This window comes from Phyllostomus discolor, chromosome 1 (genome assembly GCF_004126475.2).
Source record: "Phyllostomus discolor isolate MPI-MPIP mPhyDis1 chromosome 1, mPhyDis1.pri.v3, whole genome shotgun sequence".
Lineage (NCBI taxonomy): Eukaryota > Metazoa > Chordata > Mammalia > Chiroptera > Phyllostomidae > Phyllostomus > Phyllostomus discolor.
The window spans coordinates 132243403-132265663 of record NC_040903.2 but is presented as its reverse complement, the minus strand read 5'-3'; the positions used below and the strand labels follow the sequence as shown (position 1 = coordinate 132265663).

The following is a 22261-nucleotide window of genomic DNA, read 5'->3' as shown; positions in this document are numbered from 1 at the left end:
AATTATGATGAGAGATTTTAGAATATTTTATTCATTGCTTCCATTAAAAACACACATTTTAAGGAAAAAACTGTTTTTAGTCATGACTATTTCACCTGAAAGTAATGATTAACCAATTAAAACAGCTTCAATAAAAAGAGAAATTTATTGGTTCATGTAACTGAAAGTCTATGGATAATATTGAACATATATGGAGCTAGGAGCTTAAGTATGTCATTCATGTTGGTTCCTCTTTTCTGTACTCACATGTGGAAGGAGAAATGGCCCTAGCACACCCAGGCTCACAGGCTTAATAAAACTTAATTTTGAAAGATGAGAACTTCTTGATAGCTCCAATAAAAGTTCTGGAAATGCCCATCATGGCCTAGATTGGTTCCTATGTTTATTACTGAACCAGGAGAATATAAATTCTCATTAGTCATCTGAACCAAATATGCTGAATGGAGCAGAGGGGTTTCTCCAAAGAAAAATCAGGAAGCTATTATCTCACAAAAGGGATGGATACTGGGGAGGCCAAAACAAAAGATATCTAAAACAAAACTAACTACAAAAAATGTGAAGAGCTATACAGATTAAAAATAAAAAATGCATATAAAATATTTGCCCTTGAGAAAAATATTGAAGAAAAGGAAGTTTCTCTACTTAAAAAAACAATGACATATACGCCCTTTCCTGTGCCCTTTTAAGGTTGACTCAGTGCCTTAGGAAGCTAACACAGAAGGGTAAAGTAAGTCTCCATAAAACCCAGAGACGAGATGGTAAAACTCCTCTTTGGACCCTGTCTGGAGTCACAGCTGAAAAGAAAAACAACAACAAAACAAAACAATGAGATATAGGCTGCAGAAAAGCACATGATAATTTGAACCATGAGATAGTGGAATAATAATAATAACATGAATATCCCAACATAAATGTTATTAAATTTATAGATGAACTAATCCTGTAACTAATTTATATACACAATTAATACAAGAATGGTTCTTGTATCAGTGTACAGACTACTTCAAGCACCTTTAGATTGTTTCATTCTTACGGAATTGAAATCATGTCTCACATAATTGGTATTATAAATTGGCCTTATGCTGGCCGGGTAAGCTGACCTTTAGTTGGTTAGGTCATCATCCTGATTTGCAGGGTTGCGGGTTTGATTCCCAGTCAGGGAACATACAAGAAATTGATATTTCTTTCAAACTATTCAATTAAAAAACAACAACAAAACAAAACATCATGTGCTGCCCTGGCTGGTGTAGCTCAGTGGCTTGAGTGCCAACCTGCAAACCAAAGGGTGAACAGTTCAATTCCCAGTCAGGGCACATACCTGGGTTGTGGACCAAGTCCCCAGTAGGGGGTGCACAAGAGGCAATCACACATTAATGTTTCTCTTTCTCCCTGCCCCTCTGTCTAAAAATAAATAAAATCTTTAAAGAAAAGAAAATTATGTGCATTCTTGTGTGTGCTTTGGCAGCACATACACTAAAATTGGACCAATACAGAGAAGATTAGCATGGCCCCTGTGCAAGGATGACATGCAAATTTGTAAAGCATTCCATATTTTTTGGAAAAAAAAGACAGAAAAATGGTCTCATCTAGTTGTCATGTAGGTCCCTAAAGTCCCTTTAGTTTGAATAATTAAAGGGTTCACTCTGGCCCTGGCTGGTGTGGCTCAGGGGACTGTGTGCTGGCCTGTGGACCTAAAGGTAGCTGGTTCGATTCCTAATCAGGGCACACTTGGGTTGTGGGCTAGGTCCCTGGTTGGGGGCCTGAGAGAGGCAGCCAACTGATGTTTGTCTCTCACATTGATGTTTCTCTCCTTCCCTCCCCTTCTCTCTGAAAATAAATAAAATCTTAAAAAATACCCCACTCTGATTTTGAGTACTAATTATTACTTGCTGTCTCTTGTCTCCTGACTTTTATTTTTCCAGCTATCAGCAGGGGCCTGAGACAATCAGAAACAAGATTTGTTGATTTTACAGATGATGTCTCAGCTCCACCTTGTGGTGGTGATTGGATTTAAGTTTGCTTCCCTTCAGAAGCAAGATCTGCTGGTTAAAAAACAATGGGGCACAAAGAACTTAATAAGCATGGATGAGAGTAATAAATGGACTTCTGGCTGCTTCCCTATATCTACTTTATTCCAAACAATGATGAAATTGAAAATTATATAAATGGAAGTCTTAGTATCTTTTTTCCTGCCCCCAGGATATACTCCCTGGATTATAAAAGTTCCACCTGGAAGACCTTTTACCTAAAATCTTCAGACATATGCCCCCAAAGATAAATACAATAATATTCACTGAGGCAACTACTTTTATAATGAAAAAAAATTGAAGCAATCTAAATGTCCATTTGTCACAGGTGGGCACAGGTAACCAGGTTCTTGGTGATCAGTACAAAGAATTGAACCGAACACCCAGAGTTTATAGCAGAGAACATGGGAGCAGGCCAACTTCAAGCAGAGACTGACCTCATGGGCTGGAGGGACTCTCTTCTTATAGGGCAGATCCTTCCTGGCTAGGTTTGGTGGGCTTTTACTGAGCATGTACAAGTAGTTGTATTACTTTAAAGCTACTGCACATGTGGTCTCCCATGAGTTTTCCTGATTGGCTGCCAGGGAAAGGGTCCCACAATGCTACTGAATTGATCCCCATTTCTCCTGGGGTCCCCCTGTACTAAGTTCACCTTTCCCTTTGCCAGAGAATTATAGCTCTCTATGTTAGGGATTGGTGAAAAAGGAAAGGAATTATTTATTCAAGTTATACAGACTTAAGAGTAATGGCTTAATGTCTTCATCAAAATCCCAAAGTGCCTTAAAACATCCACAAACACACACAGTCCTTCCTTCCCCCCTTTGCCCAGTTTGGGGTACCATATCTCAGGAAAAGAAATAGAAGTCCATGGCTCAGGCAGCCCCAAGTTCTTCCCAGTAATCCGTGCTCAGCTGGGAGGCCTCTCTTGGTTCCCAGCACCATCAGCTGTGTCACCTGGATCTCCAGCTAAAGCTGCATGGTAGTTCTCTGCTAAAGAAGCATGGTGGTTCTTTTCATGGCTGCAGGGTGGCAGGGGGGGGTCCCCACTCTGCCAAAAGCACTTGGTTCTCCTCACTGCCACAGCCACAGGGTCCTCTCTTCAATGGCTGCCAAGTCTGAGTTTAAATCCCTGCGCCAATCTTCCTCTGCAGCCCTATTTTGGATTCCTCCCACAATTGGCTACACCTGCCAGCACTCCCATATCCTTCCAGCTTTACTGGGCTGCCATAGTGGGTTTGGCCAGGGGTGGCCCCATGTCATGGAGCCCATTATCTCCAAGCTCTCATGCAGGCACTGTAACTAGGGGGAGTTGCCTGCCAGTTACATCTTGGGGGAAAGTTCCTTCCATCCCCCTGGCTCAGAGCATGGCCACAGCTATTTAGCATATCTATGCAACCAGTTAAAGGTTATAGATGTGTTAAATGACCATCCCAGAGGTTAGCTGCAAAGCTATTGCTATGCAAAACAGCTCTCTATGGCCCTGTTCCATGTGTCCCTTCCCCCAACTCACACCTGGGGTGGAGGGTGAGACATCCCATATATCTTTCTAATATTTCCTGGACACCTTGAATTCTGGACCCCATTACAAATGCTTCTTTTAGGGTCCCCCTGGCTGCACCCTCCTACAGGAGGATTGTCCAGAAGGAACAAGGAGGACCAGCATCTCACCTACTTCATGACAAGGCTCAGTGGGAGGAGGAGGGCAAAGGAAGCAGGGTGCTAGGAGACAGCCATATTCCCTTGAGGAAAGTTAAGGAACTGTCCAGGGGAGAGGGTAAAGATATAGTGGATTTTGCTGATGACTCGTCATGGGTTCTAGAGGGCTCTCAGTAAATAATTCAGAATGGACTAATGAGAAGTGAGAATTAAAATGTATGTTTGCATAAGCTCTGTGTAAAATACAAAGTGCTACATAAATGTAAGGCATTATACTACTTCTTTAACTGCCTCAGTGGAGGAAACTTCTTTATGTTTTCATGTTTTTAATTTGTATTTTCTAAATTGACTACATTCTGTTCTAGCCTTATATATTTTTCCCTTAAGGTTCTGCTTACTTTCCATATGCATGTTTTCTAAAACATGTTTGGAGAGGAGAGAAACTCTCCTTTTAAACAAAACATTGTCATGCAACTCTAATTGCATTATATCCTGTTATCTGTGTGCCTGAAACACAGATATAAGGATCATAGGAATTTTAGAGCTGGAAGAGAAGTTAAAGGTAATGTAATGAAACCTCATTTTACAACTAACCAGAGATTATGTGGTTTACCACATGTATTTGTCTGGTTATTAGCAGAACCAGGGTGAGAATCTATGGCTTATATTCAACTTCATTCTGGTTTTTCTTTGAACAGTGAAAGACAGAAAGCACCTACAAAAGGTGCACTGTATGCTGTGTTTGAGTTCAGATTCTGATGTCAAACTACCCAAATTCAAGCCTAAATCTCTTACTTATTAGCCATGTCACCTTGACCAAGTAATCTAACTGCTCTGTGCCTCAGTTTTCTCATTTGCAAAGTGAAAGGCATAATCATATCTACTCAAAGAGTAGTTATAAGGTTAAATGAATTAGTGTACTTACAACCTATCACAGTACTTGGCACATAAAGAGTGACCAGAGCCCTGGCTGGTGTGGCTCAGTGGACTGATTGCTGGCCTGCAAACCCAAAGGTCACAAGTTTGATTCCTGGTCAGGACATGTGCCACATGTCCTGCTGTCACAGGTGGGCACAGGTAACCAGGTTCTTAGTGATCGGGACAAAGAATTGAACCAAACACCCAGAGTTCATAGAAGAGAACACGGGAGCAGGCCAACTCCAAGCAGAGATTGACCTCATGGGCTGGAGGGACTTTATAGAGCAGATCCTTCCTGGCTAGTTTTAGTGGGCTTTTACTGAGTATATACAAGTAGTTGCATTATTTTAAAGCTACTGCGCATGTGGTTTCCCATGACCCTCCCCGATTGGCCACCAGGGAAGAGAGTCCCACAATGCTAGGGAATTAATCCCCGTTTCTCCTGGGGTCCCCCTGTACTAGGTTCACCTTTCTCTAAGCCAGAGAATTATAGCTCTCCATGCTAGAGATTGGTGAAAAAGAAAAGAGTTATTTATTCAAGTTATACAGACTAAAAGTAATGACTTAATGTCTTTGTTAAAATCCCAAAATCCCTTGACACACCCACAAACACACACAGTCCTTCCTTCCTCCCTTTGCCCAGTCTGGGGTACTGTATCTCAGAAGAAACAGAAGTCCGTGGCTTAGGCAGCTCTCGGTTTTTCCTAGTAATTTGTGCTCAGCTGGCAGGCCTTCCTTAGTTCCCAGCACCACTGGTGGTGTTGCCATGATCGCCAGCTAAAGCCACGTGGTGATTCTTCTCATGGCTGCGGGGGGAGGGTGTGATCCCCCTTTCTGAGAGAGCAGTGGCAGCAGCGCCGAGAGGGCTAGCGTGGAGCTCATCGTGTCCTGGCCAGAGCGGTTGGCTGCAAGGTTGGCTGAGACGGAGCAGTGAGAGTGCGGGCACAGCATGCGGAGGCCTGGTGGTGGCCACGGCGACCGGGCAGTGACCCGGTGCTCCCGAGTCACTCATTGGTGGCCCCGTCTCGCGGCCTCGGCTGTAGAGCTGGCTGGGGCTCAGAGCCAGGGGGTAGAGGAGCCTCAGGTGGCTGCATCGCGGACGGTGTCTACGTGGCTGCGGGAGTCCCCACTCTGCTAAAGCTGCATGGTTCTCTCCTCAGTGGCTGCTGTCTTCCCTGCACTGCCACAGCTGCATGGTTCTCTTTTCTCAATGGCCGCCAAGTCTGGGTTTTAAATCCCCGCGACCAATCTTCCTCTGCAGCCCCATTTCCGACTCCTCCCACACACGGCTTCACATGCCAGAACTCGTATCCTTCCAGTTTCACTGGGCTGCCATCATGAGTCTGGGCAGGCGTGGCCCCATGTCCTGGAGCCAATCTTCTCTGAGTTCCCACGCTGGCGCTGTAACTCAGGGGACCTGCCCCCCAGTTACATTTGGGTGGGGAAGTTACTTCCATTCCCCTGGCTCAGAGATGATCACAGCTATTTAACATATCCATGCAACCAGTTAAAGGTGATAGATATGCCAAATGACCATGCCAGAGGGTAGCTGCAAGGCTGTTGCTATGCAAAACAGCTCTCAATGGCCCTGCTCCATTTGTCCCTTCCCCTGGGGTGGGGGGTGAGGACATTCTATATATTTTTCTAATATTTCCTGGACACCTTGAGTTCTGAACCCCATTCCAAATCTCTATTTGGAGACCCTTTGGCTGCACCCTCCTACACTGCAACAATTTAGTCTGCAACACTCACCTAATGTATGTGCATATACTCACAACCTGGGTTGTAGGGCATGTTGTGCAGGAGGTAGTTCATTGATGTATTTCTCACACATCAATGTTTCTCTCCCTCTTTCTCCCTCCCTGCCCCTCTCTCTAAAAATAAATAAAATCTTTTTAAAAATGTACAGTTCAGTGGTTTTTAGTATAGTCAGTGTTGTGCAACCAAAAAAAAGAAAGAGTGACTAGAAATTGAAGCTGTTGTTACTATTTAGCACACGCTCTGCTAGCTGCTGATATAACAGTGAATAACAGATGCTGGGATTTTATACACAGTTGTTTCTCTATGGTCTGGAGTTCAAGAAACCAAACCAAACCAAAACCACAGTTGAGCTAATGTTTACTATTTTGGATATTTCACATAGAGATCTAAATTTCCAGTTCCTCTTGAAAATTGTAATGTCTAACATATAGGCCAGAATTCTCATGTAGTAACAATGGGGTGAAGCTCCAAGCCCTTGCCCCATTTAGTCTGCAACACTCACCTAACGTATGTGCATATACTCACACCCTTCCATTTTCCATCTTTTAACTTTACCTGCCTGACCACCAAGTGCCTTTGAAATTGCAACAACATGCAATACAGTGTGATAGAAACAAGTACAAAGTATAGAGTAGCCTGAAAGAACCTGATTGTGTACTGAGTGGTGGAGGTGCTGCTGGTTATATGTGTTGTCAAGAAAGTGGCTTTAAAAAAGAAAAGGTGTGGAAGAGGGTTACAGAGAGAATAGGATGTACAGAGACATTGAAATGGGAAATAGTTTGGCTGTTTAGCAACTGAGAAGTTCAGTTTTGAAGAATATAGTAAGAGAAGTAGGCTGACACTAGATAATAAAAACCCCTTACTTTGGATTTTACCTTGCAGGAGATGGATAGCCCTTGAAATGTTTTCTGTCACTAAATTCTAAATCTAACTTTAATGCAATTGTATCTGCATGTCCTTACCATCTTCCATAAAATGTCTTTGGACCTCGTGTTTGAGAATAAAATTCTGTAAAATCCACAATATTCTATCAAATGTCTTTCAATAGCAAATTAGCACTTTAAGAAGAACCTCTGTCTTTATAATAGATAAAGTACCATTTTAGATTTGTCTGCAAATCATTTCCTCATTTGTAAAATGGGGATAATAATAACACCTACCCCAGAGCTATTAAATTGAGAATAAAGTTCAGTATAACTTATGTAAAGAGCTTACCAGGATACCCGATATAGGGTAAATGTGGTCCACTGATTTTGGTTATGATGATTGTGATTTTTATTGAATCTATCTTGTGTGTCATCCTTCTCATTGAGAAAATATATCATTCATTAAGTCAAATAAGTATTTTTCATTGAAAACTGAAGTTAAATCAAGACTAGTAACATCTTTGGGCTGTATTTGGTATAAGTGCAAAAAATACTATTTGAAATGCCAAGCTAAAACTTCATTCTGCCCTGGCTGGTGTGTCTCAGTGGATGGAGTACTGGTCTGCGAACCAAAGGGTTGCTGGTTTGATTCCCAGTCGGGGCACATGCCTGGATTGTGTGCCAGGTATCCAGTAGGGGGCAGGAGAGAAGCAACCACACACTGATGTTTCTCTCCCTCTTTCTCTCTCCCTTCCCATCTCTCTAAAAATAAATAAATAAAATCTTTAAAAAATTCCTTCTATATTATTGATTGCAGAAGCTTCAAGAACAGTGTACAATTGGTTGTGTGTATGTGTGTGTGTGCAACATAGAGTGCAAGTTACAGCCTACAGTTACTAATTCACCATTAATTACCATTTATTAATGGTAATAAAGGTGCTTAGATAGTAGAGACGGTTCTCCTGTTTCCCTAGGCTCAAAGAGGAGGAAAACACCTTTTCACATTTGACAGTAACATCTTGGATAGCTAGAGAGCACGGACAATTACTTGGCGGGAAAAGAATAAATACAGACTAAATTCGCACAATCTGTTTCTGTTTAGTTTATAAACTGCTATCGAGTCTGTCAACTTTCGTGCCTTGTGGGACTTGAAGTCCAGAGGGAAGAAGTGATCAAGGATAGTGAAGCTTGGCAGCCAGCAGCCCCTGCAAGTCTGAGTTGTAGGGACTACAACTCCCGAAAGACACTGTAAGGCCGCGCCGTAATTACGGGCAACCAACCGCACCTGAGCAGGGCAAGCCCCGCCTCCCAGCTCGGGTACAGACTCTACCAATGGTAGAGCTCCCAGTGCAGAGCCTCTGTGTTAGGTTGTGAGGCTCTGGCTGGAGCCGGGGAGGAGCCGAGGGGTTCAGAAAGGGCTTGGCTGCTGGGAGGGTCGGGGCGTTAGGCGCGCCCTACATTGAAGCGGCAGTGGCCGGGCTGGGCGCCGGGAGTGGGAAGCGACGGCGCGGCTGGAAAATGCCAGTGCATTCCCGTGGGGATAAGAAAGAGACGAACCATCATGATGAGATGGAGGTGGACTACGCCGAAAACGAGGGGAGCAGCTCCGAGGACGAGGACACGGAGAGCTCGTCGGTCTCCGAGGATGGGGATAGCTCAGGTGTGCAACCCTGCGGGGCTGGAACTGAGTCCTCGTGCCAGGCTAGCGACAGGCCGCTCTCTGCACGCCGGGCTGCGGCGTCCTGCTGGGAGATCAGGGCGGGGAGAGGGGAAAGGGGCGGAGACTGACTCTGGGCCCTCGGCAGCACCCGGACGGTCGTGGGGCGCAGTCTGGCTCCTGGCGGGTCCCTGCTGGTGGGGCGGGACGGGGCTGGATGCGTGCCTGGTCTTGCCTAGCCCTGGACGCATCGCAGTGCTGCTAGCGTCGGACCGCCCTTGGAACCTCGGGGTAGTACCCGGGGCTATCCACGGAAGTGGGGAATGTCCTGCAGCTTGCCTGGGAGACTCTGGAAATAGCTTATCTTCGCAAACCACAGACCTCTTTCCTTATTTTTCACTTTTGCAACCGTCGTCAACGTAGGATTGTCGGGGCTGAGCTTAGATTTGTACCAGACCCTGGTTGGCTTAGAATTTATTAACCTCAGCATCCTTGTCGACCTGTCAGCGCTTTACATCAATCAGTGCTTTTGCAGTGGAGCTGACTTAGGAGCTGTCCTGTTTACAGCATCTCTGAAGTTTGTAAGACTGAGAAGGGCCCAACATCAAGGGTCATTTGGGAATCTTCTTTTGCGAACAGTTTGGCTGATTTCTGGCAGCTTTGAGATTCTCCACATCATTTTTCCCTGCATTCTTTTCTAACTTTGGGCTATTTCAAGTGATTTTTTGTTTTCGGTGAGGGAGGTGGGGTTATGGGGGGAGCAGATTAACACTACTAATCAATTTTGCAAACTTTTAGGAATGGTTATTAAAAATAAAAAGAAGTGGAATTTGTGATTACCTGGATTCTTTTCCTTTTTGGCATATGATGAGGATAAGATAAGACAGACTACTCTTTTTCTTGGAATGATTTTGGCTATGTGAAGCAAGGATTGATGACAAGTCGATGACAGTGTATTATCACCCTGACACTCTTTTTAGGTTTCCCTTTCAAAGCCAATCTCTATGGAAGTATGCAATTTCAATCAATATATTAGCTATCCAAAAAATAAGTATTTATGAGTACTCCCTTGTGCAGCATTGGGCACAACTCAGTGTGAAGTGTAAATAAATAGTTACGATATGATCTCAGTTAAAAAGCTGTCATAAGTCACCACTTGATTAATTGCCAAATGATACTTATAAATAATGCTGTAGGAATTCAGAGACACAGGACATCTTTTCAAAATAGGCTGGTCAGTAAAGGCTAGTTGAAGATGGTGGAATCACCTTAATTATCTTGAAGAATGGGTAGAATTTGAATTGGGGTGGTAATGGTTAGGTGTTTCTATAGGGGGAGATTCCTAAAAAAAAAAAAGTGCAAAGACTAGAGCTTTTTCAAAAGGCCAAGGCTTATTCAAAAGAGTGAGAAAACCACTTTGGTTGGGAGAAGGATTTGAGCTAGAAAATAAAAATAAAAGTATAGATGTAAAAGACTTTTCTTTCAAAGCACAAAACAGGATTGATGAATGCAAAAAAACCTGTGATGGGGTGAACAAAAGAGTAAAAGATTTGAGATGAAATCGAAAATAAGAGTATTTCAGACACGCTGCCTTTGAGGCGATGGTGGTGTATTTGTTAGTGTGCCCAACTGACAGGTGGAAATGTGGCACTGGAACCTGCCTGGGATGGGAACTGTAATTTGGACATCATCTGGCAAGCCATGACAGTAGGTGAAATTTCAAAAGCGAGGAATACAGAGAAAGAACATCCAGTCTGTATGTGAATACATTTCCTGGGTCTGTAAAACATTTTATTTTCAAGTGTTCTTTGTATTTTTTGATGGGAGTTAGGACCTCTCAAAGTGACATCTATTGGTTAAAATTCTCCCTCTCTAATTTTTATTTTAACCGTTGTGACTTTTCACTGGGTTTTATTCCATCCCAGAAAATAATAAAAAACTTAATTCATGAAGAACATAATAATTTGAACTGTAAGTCAAACTTTTAAGTGCAAAGAAGTTGTAAAAATAAATTTTGCAGTTTTACTACATGTAAAAGCATCTCTTTTCTATTACTGGTCTTACATGTTCAACTTCCATAGTTTTGTTCTTCTTAAACCTTAGTACCAAGCAGTTCTTAAGGCACAGAAAAAATTCTGCTATCCAGAAATATTGGGGAGTGAGTCATCTTGAGGGACCAAGTTTTAAATAGCCGAGCAGTATGCTATTAAAAGCCAGACATAATTTAAATGTTTTAAAAATGTTTAAAAAAAGAATTATATACTTTCTTGCTATATGAAAATAATGGAACATAATTTAACTCTTTCTCATAATTTGATCTTTATCTGATGAATATCAAGATGCAGATAATTTTCTACAGACTGATGGTTGCCAGACCGGGGGTGTTGAGGACTGAGTAAAAAAGATGAAGGAATTAAGAAGTACATATTGGTAGTTAGAAAATAGTCATGGGGATGTAAAGTACAGCATAGGGAATATGGGCAATAATGTTGTACTAATTATGTATGGCGCTGGGTAGGTACTGGAAATATCGGGGGAACGTTGTGTAAAGTATATGATTGTCTAACCACTATGTTTGTCACCTGAAACTAATGTAAAAAACATTGAATGTTAAAAAAATGATCTAGATTAATTTTATACTCTAGTTATTTTGATGTGTTATACATATATGTGATGTAGAAATAGAAGATATGGAATATAGGACAGACCTGGTAATTAACAGTAACAGTTGCTTTCTTAAAAAGTTTGCTTGTTTTTCTCATTTTCCTCCTTCTCACTGACTGACAATAATTTGTGGAGGGGGAATGATGGGAATAAAATAGATGAAGATATCCTCTGGTTAACAATGAAGTCGGCCATGTGAGCAGTTCTGAAAGATTCCAACAGTGTTTTTGAGCTGTATTAACCTTTAAGGAACGTAATCATTCTGGTGCTTAAGTTCTGGTTGGGTTGGAAAACAAACGAAAAGTGGGTTAATTACTTTATAGTCAGAGCTTAATGTTGTCTTTAAAATAATTTAAAAATGAATAAAAAAAGGTGTAGAGACTGCTGTAGTTTTAACTCTTATCTGTATTTTAGGCTAAAACCTATACTGAAAATTATTTTGGATAAATATTTATTTTCTCTTAAGACATAATATAGGCATAGTACATCTAACTTCATCTTACTGTTTTTTCCTTTTGTTTTTCCTATTTGAATTATATTCAGCTATATTTGGAGCATAAAACTAATTTTATTTTTGATATTTCCCTTTTTATTAATAGAAATGGATGATGAAGACTGTGAAAGAAGAAGAATGGAATGTTTAGATGAAATGTCCAATCTTGAAAAACAGTTTACGGATCTCAAGGATCAGTAAGTAGTGACTTTAGGAGATCATTGTCACTGAATCTCAACCATGTCACTTGTATACTAAGAGAAATATTTACTCTGAACTGTTTTCTTCTTTATATGTTGTGGGACTGATTGATCTGAAAGAGGCTTCTACTATTGTTCACCTGTTTAAGACCTTATTGACTACATTGATGGTTTTGAGGCAGGTTTTGGGGGGATATAATAAGATTTCGATATGGATGTTGTTCATTAAAATATTTTCACTGGGTTGTTGCCCACTTGGGTCTAGTCTGCTTCATTCATTCCTTTGCTAAATAGTTGGGTAAAGGTAGTAGCATTTAAAAAATTTGAGAATAAGGGAGAATACTTCCCAAAGATGGCTGAGTGTTTTTTGTTTGTATCTTAACATTAGATACATGTTTTTACATGCATTATTTAGTTTGCTTCTTGCAGTAACTCTAAGGTTGGGGAATAGTCTTAGCTGCTTTTACCTGTGAGAGAATTGATGCTCAGAGAGGCTGATTTGCCCATAGTTCATCAGAGAGTGATACATTAAGCCAGGCTTTCTGCCTCCTAGTGATAAGATATTCCTTCCATTAAGACACATTACTTTGGAGGACATGTAGGGGAGTAGAAAGAGTACACACAGGCTCCACATCTAGGCTTTCTCAACAGATTAAAACAGTGTAATAATAGCTTCTTTATTATTGAAAGAGCAGTGTATACAATTCTTAGCCACTTGGTTGGCACGCAGTGGGTGCTTATTAGATACTTCTCTCCACACTCCCTGTCCCCCATTGTGATGCCAGAGCTCTTATGTAAAGTTGGTAACATGAGAATAGGCTCCAGTGATTTGAGAGAACAAAATAGATGCTGATTCATATTTTTTAAAAAATCTTAAAGGTTTACTCATTTTCCTCCTTCTCACTGACTGACAGTAATTTGGGGATAGGGAACAATAGGAGTAAAAGAATAGATGAAGACATCCTGTGGTTAACAGTGAGATCAGCCATGTGCTGATCTTTGGAATTTGCTGGCACTGTCATGGGGCATAGCTCTGTGTTAGGAATTATACATGAAAGAAACTTTTGAGAGGATAGATACCTTCCATGTGTGAAATCTCTTCAGTGTATGATTTCTTCTTAATTTTGCTACTTATTCTTTTTCCCTACCACTTACCTAGAGAAGCCCAAAGGAGAGATTAAAAACTCATTTCCTATCTGCAGTTGCCAGACTAAAATGAGGCAGATTTGTGTACTGTATGAAACCTGTTGTGTATGATGTTTCTGGTCTTAACTTTCATTGGTAGTAGAGATGAATGTAGAGAGAATGTCCATGTGGGTGTAACATGTTAATATAAGCAGTTCAAACCCATCCAAAGTTGGACTTTAAAAAACATAGTATCATTTTCTTATTTTAAAGATTTACATTATTAATTTTAAATTAAAATGAGTTTAGATCCCCAAAGAATCCATTATTTGGGAAATATGAAGAGTTCATCCAGATCATTCTGGAAAAGAGGAAACAAATTTGTATTTTTCTATTTAGCATAAATAATCCACAAATAAGTAATTCTCATACACTTAATTAAGATATCCTTATTAAGCTTTTAAAGTTTATTTAATGGTTATCCAAGAAATGAAAATTACTGTAAAGCTCTAGTATAATATATTACATAGGAAAATTTTGCAGCTAGTCAGTCATTAAGCCTAATCTTGTTCATCTTGGGGCTGGCAGTTGCCTTGATTTTTTGCTTTCTCGTGACTCACCATGACCACCAGCCAGGTACTTCTGCCAGCTTCGTTCAGCTCTAAAAGTATTAAAAGTAGACCCGTTACCACTATTTAATAGGATTCTCTCTCAAGGAATTGGTATCCAGAAATATGTTATAGAAAAAATTAATCTTTGCACCTGGTTTATATTTATCTTATTTTTTTTGTCTTGCCCTAGTTGCCTTGTTTGTTATTTTTATCCTGTGTATCTCTGCAAGCTGCCTCAGGTCCTCTTTAGAAGAGATGGAAAATAAACTGATATGATAATAATAATGATAGTAATAATATAATATAATTATTCTGCTTCTCCTGTTCTGGCACCACAGGGCACAATAGCACTCTTTTCATAAGGCAGAAAATTCACCATTTACAGTTTGTTTAGAGGTGGAAGGTGAGTTCTTCCACCTCCTTAAAAGGATAGAGGAACTCATACCACCCAAGTTGTCATTCATTTCAATGTTCAGTGTCCAACAAACATTAAGTATCTACTCTCACTAGTATTGTTGCTGAGGGACTCATGATCCTTGACTTTGATGAGTTTATATTTGAATTCCAATGCTGTAGAAATTATACAGGTTTTGAGAAATCTATTCTTTTTTTTTTTAAAGATTTTATTTATTTATTTTTAGAGAGGGAAGGGAAAGAGAGAGAGAGGGGGGGGGAGAAAGAGAGAGAGAGAAACATCAATGTGCGGTTGCTGGGGGTCATGGCCTGCAACCCAGGCATGTACCCTGGCTGGGAATCGAACCTGGGACACTTTAGTTCCCAGCCCGCGCTCTATCCACTGAGCTACGCCAGCCAGGGAAATCTATTTTTTTAAAAGGGTAGTTAGTTGAATATTGTTAATTCACATATCCTCTTCATTCAAGATGCTGTTCACCTATTCAGGATGCCTTACCAATGTTTTGTGTAAGTTTGGTGTTTTTAGGTATATTCATCCTTTGTATCACATTTTATCATTTTGTCTAAAATTGTACAGTAAGTCCTTACTCAATGTCATTGATAAGTTCTTTGACTTTAAGCAAAATGGCATATAACAAAACCAGTTTTATCATGGGCTAATTGATATAAACAAGAGTTAAGTTTTTGTGGTACTTCATCAACATTACAACAAAATGACATTGAACGAAACTGTTATTTGAGGACCTGCTGTATTTATAATTTCAAAAAGTAGAAGTATTATGTTGTATTTTTCTGACTTTACACATTTGTTTATCATTGTATTTTGAGTTTAGAAAAATTTAACCTAGAGAGCTCCAGTGGTGCAATCGGTTAGCATGCGGTACTCATAGAAAAATTTAACCCAGACAAGATAATGTATTATTTTGACAGTTAACTCAGATTATTTTTTCCCTTTTATTTTTTAAAGACTTTTTTGTGTTAACACACAAACTTGCTTTATTCCTTCAGAATCATTATATAAACCTCTGTGCTAATTATAATGATCAATTATAGAAAATACTGATTATCTTAATTGTATTGCTTTATATTTTCAAGAGGAAAAGGCAGTTTTATATGAAAGTCAGGTACCATAATTTCAAAAGCCTACTGGTAGTTATACTGACTCCTACAAGCTTAATCAGTGGTTTCTTTTAGAAGTTACTGCATGCCGTCCCTGTGATACTCTGTGACATATTCCTCACCTATGAAAAAATAATAAATGGCAAAAAAGAATTTACAAAATGATCTTAAATTGTTAATCTGCTTTGAAATTTTTAGGGTGTCTTTAAAATGCTGCAAAATGAGGATTCAAAGCATCTTTCATAAAGAATGACAATGTAAACGTTTTCCTGTTAAAAAGAGTTCTGTCCTGCACAATTATTGCCAAAAATAAATCTTGAGCTGTCTCACATACTTCATCTTTGATAATCAAGCTAAAGGTATTGGTATACTAGTTGGAAAATTAGAATATTTGTATGCGGACTCAAATACAGAGACAGGAATCCCCGTCCCATTTTCGTTCCCCATCCATGGAAAAGTTCATTTTGTTACAGCGTCTTCAGTTGCCATCCAGATGAACTGGGTTATGCCAGGTCAAAAGTTCTATAGTTTTTCTATTTTTTATAGTATTGTTGGTTTTACCTTCATCGTTCTACTTCCTCTTTATTGTTTTTTAAAATCAAGTAGGCTAAATGTTGTACTGCTGACTCCTTTTCAGGGAAGGTGGAGAGAAGCCAGGGAATTATTTCTTTTGACAACTAATAATGTCTCTAAGTTCAAAATGATTTCTTTGTTTCTTTTAAACTCAATGCTTAAACAAACAACCTTTTCTCTTATAATCAATTTATTGTTATGCAGTTAAATCCAGAAATTTAGGGTGCCAAAAAGTAGTTATTTCAGTTGTGTTTTATTGTATTGTGAATTAACCATTAAGGAGTAAAATATCTAAAAACAGTAGAAAAATATTTATTTTGTGACTAAGTACATGGAGTCAAATAATATATTGAGTTTTTAACTTAAGATCAAGTCAAAAATACATTTTGGTAGGTTATTAGAATATGATTATGAGGAAGAGATAATGATTAGAAATTGTAAATTGTTACCCTTTGTTGAGCTTTTAAAATTAATATCTTAATTTTTGCTTTGTTAAGACTTTATAAAGAACGATTAAGTCAGGTGGATGCAAAACTACAAGAAGTCATAGCTGGAAAAGCACCAGAATATTTGGAACCACTGGCAACTTTACAAGAAAATATGCAAATTCGTACAAAGGTAGCAGGTAGGAAAGTGAAACATCTTTTTCATGTAGTAGAATATGAACTTTTTATAGATTTAAAAGGTGTTTGTCAAATGAGAATTTGTTGTTAATTGGAATTAAAAATATATTTACACTGACCAGAGTGTTTCATGTCAGTCAGCTCACAGCTATTTATCAAATACCTCTTGCATTTCTCGGCTGCTGTGGGGGATCCAAAAAACAAAAAGCCCCAATGTTGCTCACAGTGCTGATGGGAAAATACTGCCACATGTGAAACAATTAGGAGCCATGATTGTTTCATTAAGAGATGCTGTTACTGTCACAGTTTAATTTCCTATTAGATAAATTAAGGTTCAATTTAAATACTCAGTGTAGTTTTTGCCTGTCAGGGTGATAAGGATTTTTTTATTTATAAAATTAAAAAGCGTTTGATTAAGGTACGGAGAACAGGGAATTAGCTGTCAACTAGATAATTTAATGATAATTTTTAATTTTGATAAGATTGTTTACTCATTTGTGGCTGTGAATAAATGAAAATATACTATACTATATTTGTATGATTAAAATGTGCTCTTTTGTTTGTAACTGGAATCCAACCGCAGAATTGTGTCCTAGCACTCACAACAAGGGATATATCCATTGAAAGATTATTCTTTTTTTATAGTCAAACTAAAAATAATTTCGATTAATAAAGATGCTGATGGTTTTCTTTTGTTGGACACAAATTGATCCATGTACTTATTATGCCACAGGCATTGCTGATAATAGGTTCTTTTTGTTACTAAACTCACCTTAATCTGAATTTTATTCTTAAGTGCTTAATATTAAATATTAAGATAGATGATGTGATAATCATCTTGCTTGCTGTCTTTGCATATTGGTTTAGTGCACCCTTAAAACTAAACATGTCTGTAATTTTCTTTGACATTTTGAAAGAACTAAGTTAGAGTTACTGGATGTTTAGGAAATATTACTTGAGTCAGTTATTCAGTTTTCTACTCTGTGGCCTTCCCTTTTGATTGTATGAAGAATAGTGTGTATGAATGTGTTGGTAATGGCATAGTTCCAGATATCTGTCTCTTGCCTTTACTATGTAAGAAAGACATTCTAGGGACAACTGTAGCCTAGAGTTGAGTATGTACATCTAGAGCTCTGTGCCATTTTTGTGATGGCATATTTGCATGGCCATGTTGCCTTGGCACCTCCACGTTAAACTCTCTTGAGCATCCATCCTACAGGTAAAGCCTGGTCAGGAGCACTCAGACCACGCAGATTTTGTTCTATCAGTTTATACATTTAATTCTCTTGGAAGCTTTGGACTCTGCTGTTGACTCCGTCCTTCAGAAGATCGGCTAGGTGTCCCAGTTGGGTGCATGAGCAAGTGGGTTCAGCTCTCACCTACCTCGTTGCCATCTTCCAACCTGGACTCTAAAAATAAATAATAGTTTAAAGATTGTGGTTTTGATAGCTGTGGAATCCAGTTGCTTGAGTATATACGATTAATGAAACCAGAGTTTATGGACTCTGTTTCCACTATGAGTCCTCAGAGACTGTTTTTCATGGAAAAGGAGTTTTATTTTCATTTTGCTCCTTCTCTATCAAACATTTAGAAATATTTTTTAGAAGAATGGGATAAGAACTAAAATTTGCAGTATAGTTTCTTTTGCGTTCTTAAACTCTTAGTCTCTAATCTATGATACATGCTTAACTGAACCTTTTTATTTTTAGATTTTAAAGATAAAGTTAGAATCACTGGTCCATTTCTTCTGAATTCATCTTATAAAATCCAGTTAGGACAATTCCTGTAGGGAAGTGATAATGAAACTACTCATTGCTGACATAATCAGAATAATTGTGTTTGGTTGCAGGAATCTATAGAGAGCTCTGCTTAGAATCTGTAAAGAACAAATATGAATGTGAAATTCAAGCTTCTCGCCAGCACTGTGAGGTACTATTATTTTGCTTAACTTTTAAGCTAATTTTATTTCCTCAAGCCTTTTCTGAGTGCAGAAGTTAAAAAAGTAAATAAAATAAGTAAAAACAAAATTAAATACTTTAGCTCATCACTTGTGAATTTTTTGTTTTTTTTAAATACAGTTGTATTGGAAACTGTATTGGAGATAAGACACAAAGGGAGGACCATAGACAAGAACTAAGTGAGATAAGTTTAGAAGGTTTGCAGCTGTTACCTGAAAAGGATTTTGTAATGATTATGTCATCTGGCATCACTAAAAGTATTAGTATAATTAATGTAATATGCAAGTTAAGAGTCAAATATGCATATCCAGTAGTATAGTTATAATGTTGGACTATGTTATCAATTTCTGATTCTCTAACTATTTCCACGTCTTTGGGCATAATTCTCTCTTTATCGCAAAAATGGATGTATATGTCTATATGTTCTGTTTATTTTGAATAACATTTAAAAAAACAATGCTGCCCTGCCTGGGTTGCTCCGTTGGTTACAGCATCATCCCAATGCCAAGGCTGAGGGTTCGATTGCCAACCAGGGCACATACAAGAAGCAATCAATGAGTGCATAAATAAATGGAACAACAAATTGATATTCCTTTCTCTTTTCTCTTCCTCTCTCCCTTACCCCTTCCCCTCTCTCTCTAAAAATCAATAAATAAAAAAATTAAAATAAACATGTTTTTGATGTTTACTGGCTGCTTGAGTTTTCTTTCCTAAGAAGTGCCTGTTTATGTATTTTGCCTTTATTTTGGGCTGCTGGTCATTCCCTCATTGACTGTAGAGGTTCTTCCTGTATTCTGGACAGCAGTGTCTTGCTGGTTATATGTTTTGCAAATATTTTTATCCAGACAATGGAATGTCTTTTCACTCTTGAAGACTTGATGAGCAAAAGTTTTACATTTTAATGTAGTGAAGTTATCATCTTGCCTTTATGATATGTGCTTTATCTTCCGTGCTTTGAGGTAAAAAGGTGTATCTTTCTCTGAAGGTTGAAAATTTGCTTTTTAACATTTACATTGATAAACTACCTTTAATTTTTGTGAGTGATATAATGTGTGGATCTAATTTTATTTTTTTGCACATGGATAGATATTGTCAACACTCTTATATACCCCATTGTTTCCTCATTAATCAGCACATTCTGTTTGTTTGTTTTTTTATATCAAATGTCCATATATGTGATGGTTGGTTTCTAGCTTTTTTCATTTGTTCCATTTATCTGTTTGCTTATTTTTGCAACAGTATTACAATATATTTTTTACAGCTTTCCATCTAGTAAGTCTTGGTAACTCACTAACCTGGTAATTTTAACCTTGTTTGTTTTCTTCTCATAATTTTTATAAAATTTATTTTAAGCACTTTAAAAAACACATTTTATTTATTTATTTTTAGAGAGAAGGGAAGAAGGGGAGAAAGAGAGGGAAAGAAACATCAATGTGTGGTTGCCTCTTGTGCGCCCCCTACTGGGGACCTGGCCTGCAACCCAGGCATGTGCCCTGACTGGGAATTGAACTGGAAACCCTTTGGTTCACAGGCCAGCACTCAATCCACTGAGCTACACCAGCCAGGGCTCAAAATTGTTATAGTTAAAAAACATTTTGTTTAGTAAGATCTTTTAAAAAATTGCTTATTATTTTCTGCTGCTGTAATTTTGTATATTGATATCATATCCAACCTATTACCTCTCTTCTTAATTCTAATAATTGCATTACAGATTCTTAGATTTTTCCATGTAGACTATGTCATTTATGAATAATGACATAGTTTGTTTCTTCTGATCTGATCTTCCTGTTACTTGTTTTTCTTCTTACTGACACTGACAGGATCTCCAGTACAGCATGGATGGAACTAGTGAAAGCAGATCATCATGTGTTCTTGATTTTAAGGGAAGGGAATGCTTCTAAGGGTTTTTCAATAAATATACTGACTGTTAGATTTTGGTAAATACTCCTTTTATCAAGTTAAGGAAATTCACTCATATTTCTTGTTTTCTAAGGATTCTTACTGTGAATAATTGTTAGATTTTATTAAATGTGTTGCTTGAATCTATTATATTAGTCATGGTATTTTGCTCTTAATATATTAATGTGGTGGCCTACATTATTAATGAATTTTCTTTTTTTTTGTTTTTTAAGATTTTATTTATTTTTTAGAGAGAGGGAAAGGGAGGGAGAAAGAGGAAAAGAAACATTGATGTAGGAGAGATAGGAGAGAAACATTGATCAGTTGCCTCTTGCATACCCCCAGTTGAGGACCTGGCTCACAACCCAGGCATGTACCTTTTGGTTCACAGGCTGGTGCTTAATCCACTGAGCCACACCAGCCAAGGCTATTAATGGATTTTCTAATGTTAAACCATCCTTTGATTCCTGGAATTACTGTTTTTCTTGTACATTACAGATTCATCTGCTGTTTTATTTAGAAATTTTATTTCTATGCTTACAAGTGGGATTTAATTTTTAATTCTCACATTGCCTTTAATTTGATTTCAAGATTTGTAAAGTGAGTTAGGAATAGTCCATATTTTTTCTTCTATAGAAGTATATATTTAAGAATGCAGTCATCAATTTCATGAGTGTTTAGTATACCTTGTTATTTTATATATATAAACTATATGTAATATATATTGTTATACAAATAAAAATTCATATATATAAAATAAAATATGGAATATAAACAATATATAATATATTAAATATATTAATGTATAATATATCAAATAAAAACTATAAAATATATACAAATATATATTATTTATATATATTTAACCAGTGTCATAGAAAAAATTAAAGTACAAAAGAGCTTTTGTTTGGTGAATACAAGAATGAGTTCGCAACATGATGCCCCACCACCCCTGAATGCTGTAACACATACTCCAGACAGATGAGGGGACATTCTCTTACATGACCACACTACAATCATGAAAATCAGGAAATGTATACTGATATGTTGCTATCATCCAATCCTCAGGCTCCATTTAAGTTGTAGCAGTTGTCCCATTAGCACTCTTCATACCAGAGAGATTCAGTTGAGAATCACATACTGTCTTTGTCATTGCTTTTTAGTTATGTCTTTTTTAGTCTCCTTCACTGTGGAACAATATCTCAGTCTTTCCTTGACTTTTGTGATCTTTCCATTTTTGAAAATTTTAGGCTAGTTATTTTGTAGAATGCTACTCAATTTTAAGTTGCTCTGCTATTTCATGAATGGAACTGGAGAGCATTATGCCAAGTGAAGTAAGGTAAGCTAGGCGGTGAAAGAAATACCATATGATCTCACCTATAAGTAGAACCTAATCAACAAAACAAAACAACCAAGCAAAGTACAAGCAGAGAGAGTAAAATTAAGAACAAACTGACAGTAACCAGAGGGGAGATGGGAGGGAAATAATGGGGGAAAGAAGGGAAAGGGTCATTGAGGAACATGTGTAGAGGACCCATGGACAAAGCCAAAGGGGGGTAGGATTGAGGGTTTGAGGTGGTGGTGGGTGGGGCAGGGGAAAGTGGTGATGGGAAAATGGAGACAACTGTATTCAAACATTAAAAAAAAATATCCAAATCAGATTAGGCAAATAAAAAAATGAATAGGTAAAAAAGTAA

The 22261-nt window shown here is 38.2% G+C and overlaps 1 protein-coding gene and 2 non-coding genes across 4 annotated transcripts in view; all 3 read left to right on the top strand.

The window, feature by feature from the left end:
- Positions 1-674: 674 nt before the first annotated feature.
- Positions 675-796, top strand: LOC114493720. The gene has a single exon (XR_003684322.1). It is a non-coding gene; the product is annotated as a small nucleolar RNA SNORA26 (small nucleolar RNA).
- Positions 797-1453: 657 nt separating this feature from the next.
- LOC114493546 lies at positions 1454-1556 on the top strand. The gene has a single exon (XR_003684183.1). It is a non-coding gene; the product is annotated as a U6 spliceosomal RNA (small nuclear RNA).
- A 6989-nt stretch (positions 1557-8545) lies between these two features.
- Positions 8546-22261, top strand: part of BRMS1L (BRMS1 like transcriptional repressor) — a 30883-nt gene continuing 17167 nt past the window's right edge. Inside the window, exons 1-4 of one of the 2 annotated variants that reach the window (XM_028506649.2) lie at positions 8546-8888; positions 12149-12239; positions 16582-16709; positions 18557-18636. In XM_028506649.2, coding sequence (XP_028362450.1) covers positions 8747-8888; positions 12149-12239; positions 16582-16709; positions 18557-18636 — 441 coding nt within the window. In that variant the 5' untranslated portion in view covers positions 8546-8746. The remainder of the gene's footprint in view (positions 8889-12148; positions 12240-16581; positions 16710-18556; positions 18637-22261) is intronic. The other variant, XM_028506648.2, reaches the window with a different exon arrangement.